This window comes from Petaurus breviceps, unplaced genomic scaffold, assembly GCF_028583685.1.
Source record: "Petaurus breviceps papuanus isolate PSGF00001 unplaced genomic scaffold, PetGlider_PUasm1.0 175, whole genome shotgun sequence".
NCBI classification, from domain to species: domain Eukaryota; kingdom Metazoa; phylum Chordata; class Mammalia; order Diprotodontia; family Petauridae; genus Petaurus; species Petaurus breviceps.
The window spans coordinates 14,662,846-14,682,169 of NW_027185764.1; the positions used below are offsets into that span (position 1 = coordinate 14,662,846).

The 19,324-nt window shown below is 36.8% G+C and overlaps 1 protein-coding gene across 3 annotated transcripts in view; it reads left to right on the forward strand.

Moving 5' to 3' along the window:
• The window catches only part of MAD1L1 (mitotic arrest deficient 1 like 1), an 865,451-nt gene that overhangs the window by 122,180 nt on the left and 723,947 nt on the right, over nt 1-19,324 (forward strand). For all 3 annotated transcript variants that reach the window (XM_069084812.1, XM_069084813.1, XM_069084814.1), the window contains one exon: nt 833-919. In XM_069084812.1, coding sequence (XP_068940913.1) covers nt 833-919 — 87 coding nt within the window. The remainder of the gene's footprint in view (nt 1-832; nt 920-19,324) is intronic.

The window sequence follows — 19,324 nt, forward strand, 5'->3', positions numbered from 1 at the left end:
AATTGGGGTTAAGTGACTTGCCCAAGGTCACACGGCTACTTTTTGTGTTAAATGTCTATGGCTGGATTTGAACTCAGGTCCTCCTGACTCCAGGGCTGGCGCTCTATTCACTGCGCCACCTAGCCACCCCTTTTTCTTCATTTTTTTTTTAAACAAGTAATTGCAACTCAGAGAGGTTAAGTGATTTGGCAGACCTTACATAGATAGCAAATAGTGGAGCTATCTACTCCAAATGAAGGCCCTTTCCACAGTTCCATGCCATGTTCTGGAGAAGGGAAGCAGAGAGAGAGCATGACATAAGCAAAGACACTTGGATAGGGAAGCACAAGGTGTGCATAGGAGAGAACCAAGAAGAATCCTTATCATCTGGAGTATGATCTCCATGGAATGGAATTGTTTGGGAAAAGACAGGAAAGGCAAAGGGGTGCCAGAAATCACTTCTTTATTAATATGTCAATCTCTTTTTCTGATGGCAGCGTGCTGTATTTTTTTCCCTTTCTTTTTTGCTGTCATTTCCCAGTGGCGCATAGCTCTGCTGTATTGCTTGAAGCCTTGGTCTGGTGTGGAACATGGCTGGAATACTTTGTGCCTTCATAAAATTCATGGCTTTGTAGGGACAGGCTGGAGTAAGTTCATTTAAATGTCATAAATAAATGTTGTTTAATGTGCAAAAGTTTTTGTGTTTTCAGTAGCGTATATATGATGTGGTTTATGAAAGACTTTTGAAGTCACCTTAAGGTATATTTTATAGTGATATATTGACACTTAGAGTTGACAGCGATCCTCTTGTGGGTTTTTAACGTTTCCTTTTTGTGTTGTATTTATCCCACAGGACCCCTGATGATCTCTCCAACTACATCGTGTCCCTTCAACAGAAAGAGATTGAATTGGCTGAAAAGAGTAGCACCAGTACAAGCAGGTAAGGGCGACAGGACCGATTTCCATGAAGCTCTTTCTTGGTCATAAATGACACTCTTACTCGAAGATGCTCAGAGACTTTCTGAAAGGAAGGTTGTCTTCTTTCCATTGTAGGGCTGACCAAAATTGGTGCTCTTGCAAGACCATACTCTTGCTTCTACTCTGTCTCTAATTTGGTCTGTGGCATAAATGGCATTAGTGAGATTAAAATTTAGAGTTCATACTGTGGATGCACTGTTTGATGTCCTTTAAATAATTTTGGGGGGGGTCTTTTTGGAGGGGAGAAGGCAGGGCTCTTGGATTTAAGTGACTTGCCCAAGGTCATACAGCTAGTAAGTGTTTAGTGTCTAGGGCCAGATTTGAACTCAGGTCCTCCTGGCTGGAAGGGTGGTGATCTATCCACTGCGCCACTTAGCTGCCCCTGTTTGATGTCCTTTGATGGTAAAAGCCAAATTTCCAGTGGGAACTACTTGATCCTTCAAATCAGTCTAAAGAGTTATCTTGATTTCCCAGTAGTTTTGCTCGCTATACTAGATGTCTGATTCCTGTAGTGTGTTCCTCTTTGAGCTGTACCATCAAACCCTTTGCAGTAATTTCTCGTCTCTTCTCTTTCATAACATGAGTGTTGAGGCTCTTCATGAAAGAAATATGTTTGTTTAAGAGCTAAAGAAAGCCCAGTAATCATCTTGTACACAGTTGATCCAGTGATGGGGAGGGAGAGAAATGCTGAGTCTGGTTGTGCATCATTGATTCTCATGCTGCAGCCCCGATCATTGCTAAGAGATGGCTTTTCTATAATTTATTAGTAGCTAGAAGGAAGTTTTTTGTTGTGGTACTGGTAGTGCTCCTGCAGGCTGCAAAAATAGGCCTTTAGAAGCATCTGGTCACACCAAATGTGAATCCATCCATTATGTTTTAAAATGTCAGATGATAATGATTGCTTTTTGACTTCTGATGAAATTTGCATTGTTATCAGGGACCTGAAATAAAAGCTTGAATATTTTGACAAATTATTCCATTCATGTACTTATTTCAAAGCAGACTAGATATTAATAGAATGAATAATTTTCTATGTTTTTTCTTATTTCAAGCAATGGTTATTCTCTTATTTCTATCTGTGATTTATTTAGACAATATGGAAGTACGAGGACAAATCCCTCAAAAGAGAGTGAGAAAAAAGCAAATATTTCCCATATCATCTCCTGACCATTGTTGTACTTTAATAGCAATAGTTTGATCTTGAACTCAGGTTACAAGAACTCTAGTTTTTGAGGGAATCTGGTATAGGGAAAAAAAAAAAAAACTTTGGTGTGGGAAGATTCTGTCGACAATACTGCCCCTGGTAACTATTGTTTTGAGTGAGACACAACATTTGGACTTCTGCCTTGCCATCTATCAAATGGGAATCAACTTAGAGAGTCATAATCATGTCACTAGATTACTTTGAAGGTTTCCAAAGAATGATATCCTCTGACTAATGCTTTATTACTTAATAGTAGTTACTTGGAAGCAGATAACTAGGGGGCACAGTGGATATAGAATACTGGGCCTGCAATCAGGAAAACCTGAGTCAAATCCAGCCTTGGATACTAACTAGATGTGTGATAGCCATTAGGTGTCATTAGCTATTAACTTAGGTGCTGTAGCATGAGGACATAAGAACAAAAAATGAGCACCTTTCCCTCATTTTACAGATGAAGTGGTGGAATCCTAGATTGGTTAAATGATCAATCTAGGGCATAGTAGGAGAAATGAAACTCATGTTCTCAGACTTCAAATGCATGGTGCTTGGTACTATAGCATTCTCCTCTCCAAAGCTTATTATTATTATTATTTTTAAAGCAATTGGGGTTAAGTAACTTGCTCAAGGTTACACGGCCAGTTATTATTTCTGGGTGTGGTGCTGAGTATCTGAGCCCGGATTTGATCCAGGTCATCCCGACACTGGAGCCCGTGCTCTTACTCGCTGAGCCACCTGGCCGCCCCTAAGCAATTGGGGTTAAGTAACTTGCTCAAGGTTACACGGCCAGGTGTTTCTGGGTGGGTGCTAAGTGTCTGAGCCTGGGATTCGATCTCCAGGTTTTCTCAACACTGGAGCCGGTGCTCTTACTCGCTGTGCTACCTGGCCGCCCCTCCAAAACTTATTAATAAACTATTAACATCATTCCGTTTTCCTGTGACCTTAGGGAATTATTGGGATTGTTGGAAATCAGAAACTTTGCTTCTTAGTGCTAGTTAAGCTCTATTGCCATTGAACTCTTTAAATGTAAGCTTTCAGCAGAGCTTCCCCACATCCCCGTGACTATGAAATGTCCTCATGGTTATATTTATCTTTTTAATGGGATTTTTGTTTTTGGCCCATGGACTTATTTCTTTTAGCTCTAGCATTGTGTCTTATAGGGTATGAACTAATTTGCTAGGATTATCTATAAATATCCCTATTGTATCATGTAATTGCTACTTTGTTTTATTTAACAACATTAAATTCGGGTGGAGTTCTCCCTTTTGTCTTGCTTGTTTTTTTCATCCAAACTTGTATTTCATTTTTTCTGCATTGAAGAAGGTATTTCCCAACAAAGGCCACAGTTGCAGTTAGGCAAGTTTCTTAAGAAAGAAACTTCTTCTTGAAAGGTAGTAGAAGAGAGCAGTTTTGCTCTGCATTCTTTCTTCTGAACTCTCTCCCCCCCTCCGCTGCTTTCCTCTTCCCTACTTCTGTAGACTGTGCATCATCATCTCTCTACAGACTTTGCCGTGGAGATTGCTTGGGGCCATCTAGCTAAAGAAAAGGGAAATTCGTGCTCCTCTTATCATATTGCTTCACTGTGGAATACGAATACACGCAGATCTTCTCTGTCTACCTTAGCATTTTTTTGGCTCACCTTTGAAGCTCATTTTATAATGTTGTCTTTGAGAATTCCTGTAGTAATGCTTCTGTATTGTGTTTGTCTCTACATTGACAGCTGCTAACACATAGATTTATATATATATATATATATATATATATATAAATATATATATATATATATATATATATATATGGAGTAATAATATTAACTTCCAAAGCAGTAAGCTTTCCGACTTAAAGCAAAAACAAAACCCAACAACAGCATTTCAGTATTAAAGCTAAGGCTTTGTTTGTATTTTGGAAAATCTTCAAAAGGTAAAAAAGATGTATGCTGCTGTTTTTACTGGGAAACAGAGTGAGATAAAAGACAGTGGTGGCAAGTGTCAGGTTTTGAATTTCTTATTAAATGGTTTAAGTCATTCTCTGTTGCTAGACCGGTTTAATATACTTGAGCTGTTTGGATCCTTGAATATTGCTAATGTGTTTTAGACAGTGGTAGAGGGGGAGAGATATGGCTCCTTTCTCTTTTTCCACATGACAGGAGCAAAAAGAGAAAATGAGTAAAATCAATCTCAGTCTTGTGGGTAAAATAGTGGAAAGTGTTATTAATAGCACATGATGGATTGCACCCATGTTTGTATTCTGTGGCCACAAGTTGCGTAATCGGAGTGCCAAGTGGGAGGAGCAGCAGGAGGTGTGAAATCGAGGCAGCTCACAGCAAAGACTGATAATCATAAGTGTTTGCTAAGGGAGGACAGTGGACGTACCTTCGCAGTTGGAGGAGACGAGTATGCAGCCCTACCTTATAGGGTATGAGAAATTAGTATTCCTTTAGAAGACTGCTGAGCATGAAATGAAGAGAGACTAGTTTCTTTATCAGTTCTATTAAAATTGCTGTGATTAGGTTCTTCTGAAGATTCTCCCAGGATATATTCCAAAACAGTGACCTAATATCTTTTTTTTTTTTTAGCAGAAGTTTTGATCACTTGGCCTAATTACCAGTTACCTGCTTGTATGCATTCTTTGTTTTGAGGATCAGTTTTTATGGCTGTGACTTGGGTTTATTAACAGCTCTAATCCAGAGAGGTTAAGTTACTTCTCTGAGGTGTCACTGCTAACCAGTATCTGAGTCAAGTGAGATCTTCTAGACTCCTTATCTAGTGCTCTGTCTCCTCTGCTAACTAACTGGAGTCTTCCTTTTTGTCCATGAAGGTGTCTGTGTGTCGCCATTAAAATCACAAAAAAATGCATAAAATGAAATAGTAACATATATGAAATGCCATTAATGTATTTTATATTAATAACGTGCTCCAAAAGGAAACAAGGTCAAGGATGAGATGGCATCAGGTTAATTCCATTGAATGAACACTAGATTTCATTTCATACTGAGGTTGTCTAAGACCTTTACAGTCAGTCTTTCATTTTGTTAGTTCAGGGTGGGAGTAAGACACCAAAGGAAATAAAGGAAAAGAAGTAGCTATATTGACTACTTTGAGTAATTTCTGCATGTTTCCAGACTTTACCATGTATTCTTTCCAAAAAATTAGAACCACCTTGTTATCAATTTTGTTCTTTAGGTCAGAAAGCAAATAATAATAATGCTACTGATTGCATTCTTGTAAATCTCTTTTAAGTAAAACAGAAGCGAGAATTATACATTGACATAAAAACTCTTTGTACTGGCTCAGAAATAAAGTGGTGGGCCAGTGGAATAACTTAGGTACATGAGACAGTAGTAAATGACTGTAATAATCTACTGTTTGATAAACCCAAAGACTCCAGCTTCTGGGATAAGAATTCACTATTTGACAAAAACTGCTGGGAAAACTAGAAAATGGTATGGTAGAAGCTAAGCATAGATCAACGTATCCCACCATATACCAAGATGAGGTCAAAATGGGTACATGATTTAGACATAAGGGATGATATCATAAGAAAATTAGAGCAAGGAATAGGTTACTTTTGTCTGATCTATGGAAAATGGAAGAATTTATGACCAAACAAGAGATAGAGAACATTATGAAATGCAAATGGATAATTTTGATTACATTAAATTAAAAAGTTTTTGTAAACCTGGAAAGACATATGAACTGATGCTGAGTGAGGGGAGCAGAGCCAGGACAACATTGTACACAGGAACAGCAACATTGTGGGATGATTAACTATGATAAGAAGAGACTTAGCTCTTCTCAGCAATGCAAGGATCTAAGATAACTCCAAAAGACTCATAATGGAAAATGCCATCCAAATCTGAAGAACTATAGAGTGTGAATGCAGATCAAACATACTATTTGCTCTTTTTTTTGTTTGGCTTCTTCTTTCTCATGGTTCCTATTATTGTTTTTAAGTCTTCTTTATAACATGACTAATGTGAAAATGTCTAATATGAATATATATGTAGAGCCTGTATCAGATTGCCTTCTGTTTTAGGATGGGGGAGATGGGAGGAGTGGGAGAAAATTTAGAACTCAAAGTCTTGTGAGAGTGAATGTTGAAAACTGAAAACTAATTAATTAATTAGCTAAAAAAAAGAAATGATGAGCAGGCACATTTCAGAAAAACCTGGACTTACATAAACTGATTCTGAGTGAAGTGAGCAGAACTAAGGGAACATTGTACACAGCAACAGCAATGTTGTGTGATGATCAGCTATGAATAACTTAGCTCTTCTCAGCAATACAATGATCCAAGACAATTCCAAAAAGCTCATGATGGAAAAGGCTATCCACATCCAGAGAAAGAACCGTGATGTCTACATGCAGATCAGAGCATACTATTTTAACTTTTTTGTTTGTTTTTTTCTTTGTCATGGCTTTTCCCTTTTGTTCTGGTAATTCTTTTGCAACATGACTAATGGGGAAATAGGTTTAACATAATTTTATGTGTATAACCTATATCAGACTGCCTGCTGTCTTTGGGAGGGGGAAAAGAGAGAAAAATTTGGAGCTCAAAATTTTACAAAAATGAATGTTGAAAACTATTTTTGCTTGTAATTCAAATAAAAATAAAATATTATTAAGGAAAAAAAAAGAATTACAGATCAAACTGGAGAATTCAGTGCTGAATTGAAGGCTAGCAACTTGGAAAGAAGGCTCATTACTTGGTAGGTTAGCATAGTTCCAAGGAACATTGTGGGTAGGTATACTAAATGGTTTTCATGATGGAGGTTGTATACAAAGGTGTAAATACACAATATAGTTCTGAAGCAGGTTTAAAAAGCAGCTTATGTTGCAGACTCTGGAAGTGAGAGAACTTTGTATCATTATACCTGCTCCCTCATATTTATAAGTGTTTGTCAGCGTGTATAGTTTTCAAATTTCTATAAGCTAACATTTGTTCATTAAGTTGGCTAATAGACAGAATGTTTCAGGCTTCCTCAGTGGGGGCTTTCTGCCCTAATTTTGATCATGTCATAGACGCATCTGTGTGTTATAGACAGAACTGTGAATTCATGTTATGTTGTGAAAACTTTTCTTCCAAAGATCCAGATAACTTCCAACTCTCAGATAGCTTTGGTGAAAGTACAATGATAATCTTAAAATCTCCCCATAAAATAGTTCCTTGCATTTTCTCCCAAGCTAAATCTTTTAGTAGAGCTAAGTAGAAAAATAGATTAGGCTGAGTTAAAGTTTTGAATAATTTCATGAATCCAACCTAAATCCAATAAGCATTTCTTAATAAGCACCTCTTGTGTAGAAGGCACTGTGCAAGGCATTGGGAATATAGTGACAAAATGAAAAAGTGTTGGTCCTCAAGCATGTACAAACTATTGAGGGAAATGAATCATTTATGTAGAAGTGTACTGTATATACAGTAATTTGAGGAGGGATTGAGTACTAATTGAGGGATCAGGAAAGATTTTTACATAGGAAACAGCACTTGAACCTAATAACTCGACAAGGTAAGCAGTGAGAAGGGAGGGGAGTTCATTTTCAGAATAGGGAACAAGTTATACGAGATACCAAAGAGAGAGGCAGTGAAATGTTGAGGCCCGAGTGTAAGAGATTAATTTGGATGGAATGTAGAGTTCTTAAAGAAAAGTAATCTGAAATAGGTCTAGAAAAGTGGACCAGAGCCTAACTGTGAAAATCTTCATGGCAGCCAGGTAGAGTGCTGGGTCTGGAGCCAGGAAGACTCAGCTTTGTGAGTTTAAATCTGGCCTCAGACACTTATTACGTGTGTCACTACGGGCAAGTCACATAACTATTTTCCTCAGTTTCCTCATCTATAAAACGAATTGGAAAAGGAAATGACAAATCACTCTAGTAGCTTTGTCAGGAAACTCAGATGGGGTCATGAAGAGGCAGACATGACTGAAAAGGACTGAACAACAACTACTAAGTCTCTATAATCCTTATTTACAGTTTGTCTCAGAAGCAGTTAGGAGCCAATGGAGAATACTGAGCAGGGGGAAAGACTTGGGATTTGTGCTTTAGGAAGACTATTTAGGCAGTTGTGTGGAAGTTAAATGGGAGAGTGTAGAGATTGGAAGCTGGGATCCCAACTGAGAGGCTTTTGCAATAGTCCAGATGAAAATTAATGCTTGTCTGAAATAGAGTAGTTTTCTAGTGAGAGGACAGAAGGAGGTGAATAAAAGACACCTGGATGCAGAAATGACAAGGGTGGCAGCTGATTGGATGTGAGTGCTCAGTGAGAGGAAGGAATCAAAGATGGCTTTGATGTCATGAATGTGAATGGTCAGTGTGATGTTGGTGTCTTTAGGTAGGTGACAGAGTGGATTGAGTGCCTGACCTGAAGTCAGAAGTCTCATTTTCCTGAGTTCAAATCTGGGCTCTGATACTTAGTAGCTCCATGACCCTGGACAAGTCACTTAACCCTGTTTTCCTCAGTTTCCTCATCTGTAAAATAAGCTAGCAAAATAAATGGTAAACCACTCCAGTGTCTTTGCCAAGAATACCCCAAATGGGGTCACAAGGAGACAGACACAAGTGAAGAACTATGGAACAATGAACAAATTATTGTCTTTTTATTTGTGTCAAGAGTGTTTTGGAGATGCATTAAAATAATTTCTACAGGATAATTTGAGGAGGGACAGTAATAAGTAGGTGAATCAGGAATGGATTTCCATAGCTTTTTGGATTGTAAGAGTTAGAGTTGAGTAATGAATGCATTCCAGGCATACGGGGAAACAGTCCCTGAAAATTCATGGACGACGAGCTTGAGAAACTATATATTTGAGAAATAGCCAGTGACCCTGTCTGCCTGAATCATGAGGTGCTTTTTGTTTTACACATATTGATTTTGAGATTCCTCCAGGACATCCATTTGTTGTTGTAAAATAGGCAGCTGATGATGAGGGCCTCGAGCTGAGGAGAGAGATTATATCTGGAAAATTAGAACCCTGGGATAGAGAATAGAATTTTGGACACTTGTCTCTGTGTGCAAAGTTTGCAATTCGATTGATACTGGTATAATGATGTAGACTTCACTTTCTGCTGATAAATCAAAGAAATATATAAAGATATTATGAAGGAAAACCCTGACTTAATTATACAAATGTATAACAACTGTGTAACCATGGAAATAAATCAACTAAAAAGGAGTACTGCAGGTGGGATTAGAAGAGTCAGCTCTACCGAATGTTGCCTTCAGACACATTTTAAATGAGAAGCTGGATAAAATTTATTGCGATTTAGTTGAATCTAAAACAACAGTTGCAAACATGATTTTAAATAAGGTAAATATCATAGTAGATGACAACATGAGAGACAAATAGAGGAACTATATTATTATTAAAGGCTCCTTAGACAGTGACATGTTATCTGTATTAAATATAAACACATGGAATGGCACAGCATCTAAGTACCTAATGGTAAATGCAAAATGACCTAGGTAACAAGACTCTATAACTAGGCAACTTTAATATTCCTATCAGTATTTGATAGAACCTGTATAATAGAAAGATATGGAAAGAAGTATTTATCTACTTTGACAAGATGTTGGAATAACTGGATTTAGTAGGTATGTGGAGATAATCAAATAAGTATCTTAGAATATACTTATTTTTCAAGTATACATAACTCATAAATAAATTTGGATAGATTTTTTTTTTATAAAATTTGTGTTAATCATTATTTTGAACCACCAGTTTCCAGTTTTCTTTTTCTGCTCTTTCATATTCTGCAAGCCATCCCCTATAGCAATGATCACAACAGACAGAGGGCAAACTAATTCAGCAAAACTAACGAACGTGTCATCTGAGACTTGATAGTATATGAAATGTTGCATACTGTAACACTTGTGCTTCCGGGTGGGAGTGTCAGAGAAGCCTTAAGTGGAGAGATGTGGGCTTTTGAATGGAGTTTTGAAGGAAATATGATTCTAAGTGAATAGTGGATAAGAGAAAAATTGATTTAGAACTAGAAGGGACTTTTGAGGTCATCTAGTAAAACTCCCTAATTTTAAATATGGGAAGACTCAGGCCCAGAGAGGAGTGGTAACTGGCCTCGCATCGGGAGAAGCAGGAAGTGTTACAGCCAGCAATTGATTTATTGTGCTGTCCTCATTACAGTGCACTGGGACATCCTTGTGCTTCTTTTCCAAGTTATTGGTGGGTTATAGAAATATTATAGACTGAAAGGGAGACTAAAATGATATACCAAATTATGAATGGTTTAAAGACAAAATGAAACAAATAATAACATTTAGAGAAGACAATGGTGATGCTATTTACCTAAATGTATGATATGCCCCTTCAGTAGTCCTTTCAGGCAAATTTATATCTTACCATATTAACAAAAGGAAATGTTTTAAAATCATAATTAAATATGTACTTTTACAAATTATCACATCAAGAAATGAATAAATCAAAATAAACACAGAAGTGGAAATTTTGAAAATTAAAAGTGAATTATACAAATTAACATTTAAAAATTGAACCAATAAAAAGTAGAAATTTTTAAAAAAAGGACCTAAATTTCATAAACTCTTTGTTAATTTAGCAAAAAAAAAAAGAGAGGAAAACCATATTATAAAAACTTTTTTAAAAAATGAGATCAAGGGGGTGGCGGCTAGGTGGCACAGTGAACAGAACACTGGCACTGGAGTCAAGAGGACCTGAGTTCGAATGTAGCCTTAGACACTTAACATTTATTAGTTGTGTGGCCTTGGGCAAATCCCTTAACCCAAATTGCCTTGCCCTCCCCCCTCCAAAAAGCAAAAAAAAAAAAAAAAAGATCAAGGAAATCACAGTTCACTAATGCTTCTAGTTTTGGTATAGAGGTGAGGAAGGCAGTTATTAAAAACTGTTATACTCAGTTATATACTTAAACAATGAAAATTTAAATAAAATCACTGAATATCTACTAAAATATATTCATGGCACTGTGATCTCATTGTTTTTGATGTTCTTAATAATTCAGATACCAATCCCATCCAAGCCTGTTTATCCTATGCCATTTTTGTCCATGTCTTTCTGCTAAGGGACAGAAGGCTTTCTTATGTGTGTGCCCATGCAGCACGTGCGCTGTCTGTTACCTTCTCCCTTGTCATATGACCAGCATTTTTTGTCACACGTTCCCTTGGTTTGTCTTATGCCTGTTCTTCTAAACGTCCTAGTTTGTTAAGTGTTGCCTCCTATTCACACCTAGCATGTGCCTCTCAATTTCCTTATTTGTGATTCTCATTTTCAGTTTTTTGGATACTGTTGTGTTCCAGCTGGTCATGTGTATGATTGCAGTCATGCAACACCAGTGGAATTTTGATATTACAAGGGTAGGCTTAGTTTTTGGGAAAAGTTCATTATCATTAAAGTGGCTGTACCGTTTCCTAAAAGCAGCATCACTTTTCCCCTGCTGTTTATTCCTTTTTGTTGTCTATTTGTGCTCTCTGTCCAAGCAGACATTCCTACAGACAAGTGCTATGGGTTGTGAATCCAATTGCACCCCATCATTGAAGCACTTAATGTTCTTTATATACTTGTTCTTCTCTATTTTGATGGGCCAAACTCAAGTGCTTGTCGATTTCTTCTAGAATTCTCTATAATATTTAGAGCTCGTTGCAATCTGCACGATGTTATTTACAAATAAGTGCATTTAGAGACCTCACCATCCATAGGAATTCACTCTTGTCAGGAATTTCGTGCCATGCATCGTGGTAAGTGTTCAGAAGACATGTTTCACAAGAGTTGTTTTTCTTTACCGTGCTATTGCCCTTGTAAAATTTGTTCTTCTGATTCTGTTGACTTCATTTCTGTCTCCATTTATAATTCTCAAATATCTGAAGTTGCCTTTCATAATTTTTTTATATCATAGTATTATTCTCTGTTATTTATATATACTATGTTTAGGCATTCTCTAGTTGTCTTAGGCAATTTAAGGCACTCCTCCTCACATAGATTCTCGTTCAGTTTCTTCTTCCTTCTTGTGCATTTTGCTTGTGCCTATTTCTGCCTCTTTTAACCTTTCTCCACTCCATTACTTGCTTCCCTGTTGTGTTTGATGTATTTTAACATCAGATTCTTCATGCATGCGCCTGCACACATGTGTATGTATTCCCCTCTTCCTTCTACAATGTAGATGAGTGAGATTCATCTGATGCCCATTTTCCCTCCTCTTCCTCTGTGTTTGTTTTCCTTAAAATAAAATAGTCCTAACTACCTTGAGTCACTCTTCATCTACATGCAGTTTTGAGTAGGCCTCATTTCTTTGCTTGTGTTTATGATTGAAGTTTTACCTCATCTGAGCAGAATGAAACTCAGGTCACTTGGTAATAGTGAAGCAAAATATGGGACTTGTCAGTTTTTGGAGTCTATGTGGCATATGTTATTAGCAAATCAATTTTTATTTAAACTTAAAAAAATTAGTAGGTGGGGCAGCTAGGTGATGCAGTGAATAGAACACCAGCCCTGGAGTCAGGAGGACCTGAGTTCAAATCTGGCCTCAGACACTTAACACTTACTAGCTGTGTGACCTTGGGCAAATCACTTAACCCGAATTGCCCCTCTAAAAAGCAAAAAAAAAAAAAAAATTACTAGGCATTTATTTTCTCTTCTTCTCTTCCTCTACTCCCCCAAAAGTAAAACAAAAACCTGGTAAACTATGTCGAATCAAACAAAACATATGGTCATATTCATTGGTCAAGTACATCCTTGTTAGAATTGTAAGTTCCTTGAGATTAGGTACAGTTTTATTCTGTGTGTTTGTATTGAGTTGTGCATTTATTAACGTGCTTGGTTGATAGCAAGAGCTCAGTAATTTCTTGTTGATTGTTTATGGAAATTGCCAGTATGGGATGGTGTTATCATCATCAGTCATTATCATCATTTATATAGTGTTTCCTATGTGCCAAGGCACTGTGCTAAGTAAGCACTGCACAATTATTATCTCCCAGGGTGGGAGGTGCTATTTCATATTATTATACAGATGATGAAACTGATGCAAACAGTGGCAAAGTGCCTTGCCCAGGATCACACAGGTAGTAAGGGTCTAAGGTTAGATTTGAACTTCTTGGCTCCAGGCCTGATGGCATTCATTCTATCCACTGTCCCACACAGCAATCCTAGTATCCTTTCTCTCAATGAACTTAAATTCCATCGAAAGAGACAAGATGTGCATCCATAACTACTTACAAAATGAATACATTCTTGTATTTATTAATGTAAATACTATTTATGTTTATACTTAAACCTGTAGTTACATGAGATGAGTCTGAATCTGTTTTTAATTGCTTTAGATTCAGAATTAGATTGATGTATTCAGTAGGTTTAAAACATCAATGTACATTTTTGCCAAAAGTTCAAGGATGGTTAGAAATTAGGGAAGCTATTAGCATAATAAATTGTAATAGTAATAAAAAGAAAAAAATTATTTCATTTCCAATAAATGCAGAATTTTTTTTATGAATTTCATCCCTTGTTTATGTTAAAAACACTAAAAAGCAGAGGAATAAAAGAATCCTTTTATAATATGATAAAAAAAATCTTTAAAAAAGCCCGAGATATTTGTAATTAAAAAATGCTATAAACTGAAGCTTAAAAGCCAGTGCTTGGGTGATATGTAGTCAGTATATAGGGGCGGCCATTTTTAAAGGAAGAAATGCACATAATCAGTGACCATCTGAAAATGTATGCTTATTGCAGTTGCACTCTATGGGAGGACTTGTATGAAGTGATGTGAAATACAGAATCCAGAAGCAATAGAATATCATAAATAAATAAATATGTGTGCATATACATATATTTACGCATGTACATATATACACATATATACTTATAGTATAAAATACATTTGTAATATTTACATTAATGTACATACACACATATACCCCCACACACATACACAGTGTAATCACATATAAAGTTATGTGCATATATCTGTGATATCATCACTTTGGTCACTCCTGGTATGAGAACTAGCTTTCATGTGCTCTGAGTGTGCTCTGAGTACATACCATCCGAGGACTGGCTTTTAATTATTAGCTTATAGTGTTTCTCAATTACAAAAATCTCTTGGTTTTCTAAAGATTTCCTTTCATCACATTACAAAAAGATTCTCTCATTCCTCTGCTTTTTAGTGTTTTTAACATAAATAAGAGTTGAAACTAATAAAAAAAAAACTTCTGCATTTATTGGAAATGAAATAATCTTTTCTTTTTATTACTAATACAATTTATTATGCTCATAGTTTTCCTAATTTCTAACCATCCTTGCATTTAATAGCAAAAATGTACATTGATGTTTTAAATCTATTGAATACATTAGTACATTAATCTAATTCTAATTTACTATACAACCTATCTGTGCCTTTGTAGATACAGGAGTTGTTTGAGGTATATAGAGGTTTTTTGACTTGCTCAGAGTCAAATAGTTAGTAAGTGTCAGAAATGGAATTTACATTTCATATATTTCTAATTCTGAGGTAAATACACTGTCCAGTATGCCATGCTGATTCACAGTTTAAATGAAAATAACACTAATGGGCATCCCAAGTCCTGTAAATGTAAGGACCAATACTAGCTCCCAGACCCAGTAGGAGACAGGAGTACTTTGGTAATCATTTTGTATTTGGAATTAGATGAGTAGGATTTAAATGCTGACTCCTCTGCTTACTTTCTGAATGACCTCAAGTAAGTATCTAATAAATATTTTCATTTATTCATTCCTCAACTCTAAGATAAGGGAGTTGAAATAGGTGATCTTCCAGGACTCTTTCAACTCTATGTTCTTCTTATCCTAATGACGATATATTCTTCCCTCTTTTCTGTAAAGAAATAGAGTAATAGGGTCAGAAAATTACTTGTAGTTTCAATGTCATCTTGTTTTGCTTAATTGATCTCTTTGTTATAAGCAAATAGGTTATTGCTAATTGGAAGCAGTTTATAAAACAGAAAGCATCCATAAAACATTTTGTAAAAGTGAACTTTGGGTAATCTAAGAAATTACATTTCATTCATTAAATTGATATAAATGATAATAGATGGAAAAAATTCAGTCTTTGTTGTTTGTTGGGAAAAGGACACATTTATTCACAGATTAACTTGATTATTTTATAAAATGGCATAGAATTAAAATATAAAATTTACAAAATTTTTCATACCCTTTGACCTAGAAAGCCCAACTTTAGGTTTATTTTGATAGGAGTTTTTTAACTGGAAGATAAAACCCAATGTTAGAAAATATTCATTGAAGAATTGTTTATAATAGCAAAAAGTTGAAATCAGGCTTTGCTCAACAATTGGGAAACGGTTGAATACACTGTGACATGTGAATGTGTTAAACTGTAAGGAATGAGGAATTGTTCAAGACTTCAAGTAAATAAGAGGAAACTTACATGAAGTAATGCCGAGTAAAGGAAGGGTATCCAAATGAACAGTCTGCCCTCTGACTGCAGTTATGTAAATGAAGCATCATTAAATGTCAACAAAGTCCAGGTTAGATACTGTGCCTAGTAATGGTCCTACAATCAGTTGTAATGATTTTTTGTTTGTTTTGTTAAACTATTTGCACAGACAATATTCATTTTTAGTTTGTGCTTGTTTTATTAAAACCAACCAGTTAAAATAAGAAAAAGAAAGAACAAAGGATAACAGCCTGAGTGCTTCTAGAACTTTAAAAGCTCTAGAAGAACTCTTTTAGTTTGTTGAGGCTACTGCCTGATCAATTCTGGAGGATTTATGTGCGCCATGGACAGTAATCTCACATATTAAGAATTTGATGAGTTGTAATCTCCATTATTAGAAGAGCTCCCTTCATGGATGATATGAAAAGTTGGTTCATTTGTTGAAATATGTGGCTGTAATATGATTAGTCTTGTTAAAAAGTATGCTCCCAAAATATTGGGGTTGGGAGTTTAAGGTAGAAGATTTTTAGGACCTCTTGGACACAGAGTAGAGATCTTTTAGAATAATAATGAATGAGAGAAAATGGGAACTATTTATCTCAAGCATTGTTCTGTCATGTACATGTCATAAACCACCAACCCTGATCTTTGTATGTGTTGTTTTTTCTTTATTCTTGTAGAAAGAGTGTGATGAGCATCTATTACTCATATAAATAGTGTCTGTCAAATTCTTTCTGTTTACCTTTCCTAAATTTGGATAGGAATTTAAGTATAATGGAGAGGCAAATATAAAAAAAAAACTGTTTTATCTTCTTTGACTTTTAAGTGGATAATATGTCTTATGGACATATGGACAAGGATATTTGTGAATCAGAACATAGCAGATAGATATATAGAGTACCCTCATTTTTTTTTTTTATCAAAAACCACATGCTTTGAGAGGTACACACAGACTTTTAGGATATTTTCTCAACTGTTGTTAGGCTTTCCTAATGAATTGAAGTTTGTGGTCCAGTGATTAGGAAACCATAGGAAAACATCTGAGACATAGGAATACTGATTTAATAGGGAATTTTTAGCTATGTTGGTTTCACAATCAGGTAACTCTGTATATGCCCTATGTAGGACTGTAGTGTCTTAGAAAATTTCCAGCTTTTTAATTGTTGATTGCAGTGTCCAAGATCATGTGTGATTAAGATCCAATGGGAATCCTGTTGTTTTGGTGCCTAGGCCAGTGGTCTTTCTGCTCAGTCTATTTAAGACAATTACCCATTGTACTTAGCAGGGAATTAGAACACTCAACTCAAAAATTTGATCCCTATCCTATTTTTCTGAGTTGCTTTGTACTAATTCTCCTTCCTTTTCTCAACCTTTTTTTCCCATGGTCACAGTTCCTGTCATGTAGTTGGTGCTTAATAAATTCTGTGGGCTTGGTAATATTACTTTACCAGAATCTTTTCTAGCTGATTATGTTCTTGTACTAAAGAGAGAAAGGTAGGCAAGGACAGAAGCATCCAGGAAGTCCCTACTTTGTGCCAGTTACTGTGCTAAGTGCCTTCAAATATAATCTCATTTAATCTTCACAACAACCCTGGAAGATAGGTGCTGTTATTGTTCCTGTTTTAAAGTTGAGGAAAGTGAGCCAGACAGAGGTTAAATAGCTTATCCAGGGACACAAAGCTAGTACGTTTTTGAGGCTGGATTTGAACTCAGTTTTTCCTGACTCTGGGCCTACCGCTCTATTGGCTTTACCACCTAGCTACTCCTTAAATGAAAGGAGATAGCGGATGTATAGGCCTGGGGAGCTGAGGAGTAAGCATTTATTTACATGGTGCCTACCCTGTGCCAGGCATGGTGCTAAGCCCTTTTTTTTTATTTTAAACAAATATCTCATTTGATCCTCACAACAAGCCAGAGAGGTAGGAGCTATTATTGTCATCATTTTACAGCTGAAGAAACTGGGGCAAACAGAGGTTAAGGAATTGCTCAGGGTCACAGAACTAGTACTATCTGAGGCTGGATTTGAACTCAAGTTTTAATGATTCCATACCTCTTGCTCTATATCCTGTGCTACCAGCTGCCTTATACCAACAATCTGACTGACTGACAAAGGAGACCAGTGTCATTTTGATCATATTGAAGAAGTGATCTGTAAAAAGACTGGAAAGGCATTGGGAGGCCAAGTCAAACAGAAGGTTTTATATTTGATCCATATAGGGAGCCACAACATGTGCTTTACACAGAGCACTTTTGTAGCTGACTGGAAGGTAGACTGAAGTGGGGAGATAGTTAAGACAGGGAAACCAAGGAAAAGGAGTCTAGGTATGAAGTGATGAGAGCCTACAATATGGTGCTAGTCATTTCTTTCTTTTTTAAAGCAATTGGGGTTAAGTAACTTGCCCAAGGTTACACGGCCAGTTATTTTGTGTGGGTGTTAAGTATCTGAGCCCAGAATGGATCCAGGGTCCTCCTGACTCCGGGGCCTCTCGATTCTGGGCTGGCACTCTTATTGTGCCACCTGGCTGCCCTGATGGTCGTAATTTCTAAAGAGAGAAGGGACTGTTGTGAAGGTAGAATAGAGATGATTTAGCAACAGATTGGGTATGGGGGGTTAGGTGGAGAAGATAAGGTGCAGAAGATGACACCCAGGTTTTGATCCTGAGTAACTGAGAGGATGATGGTGTTCTTCACAGTAAAAGGAAAGCTGTAAAGAGGGAAAGATAAAGAATTCAAGTTTGCACTTTGAATTTATTGTGTATGGGACATCCAATTCTGAATGTCCATTAGGCATTTGTAGCTCATTCTGTTCTGCATCTGCTATTCTGCCTGATTTTGGGTCCAAGAAGAAGATGCCTTTCCCAGGTTAAGCATTGTCATTTCTAATCTCATTACCATGCTGCTAACTCAAGTCTTGATTGATACCACCTCCCTCCTTTTCCTCTCCCCTCTAAATGGGGGGCTGGAGGGTAGAGGGCCGAACTCCTTTATAGAGGGCAGAAACTGGATTTTTTTTGCTCACTCCACTCTGTATCTGCTGCTTTGCCTGGTTTAAACTCCATGGAATAAGATGCCCCTTGTGTTGGGTACCTCCTGGTCTCTTGTTTCTCCCCCTCCCCCCACTGCTTCACTGTCTCCTTTTGTGTTTAGATTATAAGCTCTTTGAGGGCAGGGACTGTCTTTTTTTTTTAATTGATTGTGTCCCCAGCACTTAGCACAGTGGGTGGCACATAGTAGGTACTCAATAAATGTTTATTGGATTGGATAAATAGATCTGAGACATAGAGATGATGCATGGAGGTGATAATTCAATCCACTGGAATCTGAGGGACAACCAAATTAAATTAGTATGGAGGGAGAAGAGGGCCAAGGAAAGAACCCTGGACACCACCCATAGTCAGCAAGAGCGATCTGGATACAGGTTCAGTAAAGGAGACTTGATTTTCAGTGTGATTTACATCCATTACCTCATTTCATCTCCGTAATCATAGGTATGTTAAATGTTATATCCATTCTACAGATTATTCCCTCCTAGTATTTCTGCTGTGATTACTTCTGTGATACTTCATATTTGATCTTGTCCTGTCTCTGTGATTCATTGCTTAAACCTTCTCCAACTGTTCTTTGATACACATTGATATACCCGAAGCATGGTTCTTGGTTTGTTATTCCCCTGGTGTCAAAACTACAGTGACTCCCTCTTGCTCCTAAGTTAAAATACAAACTCTTCTATTTGACTTTTAGGTCTTTGACAGTTTGGCTTCCT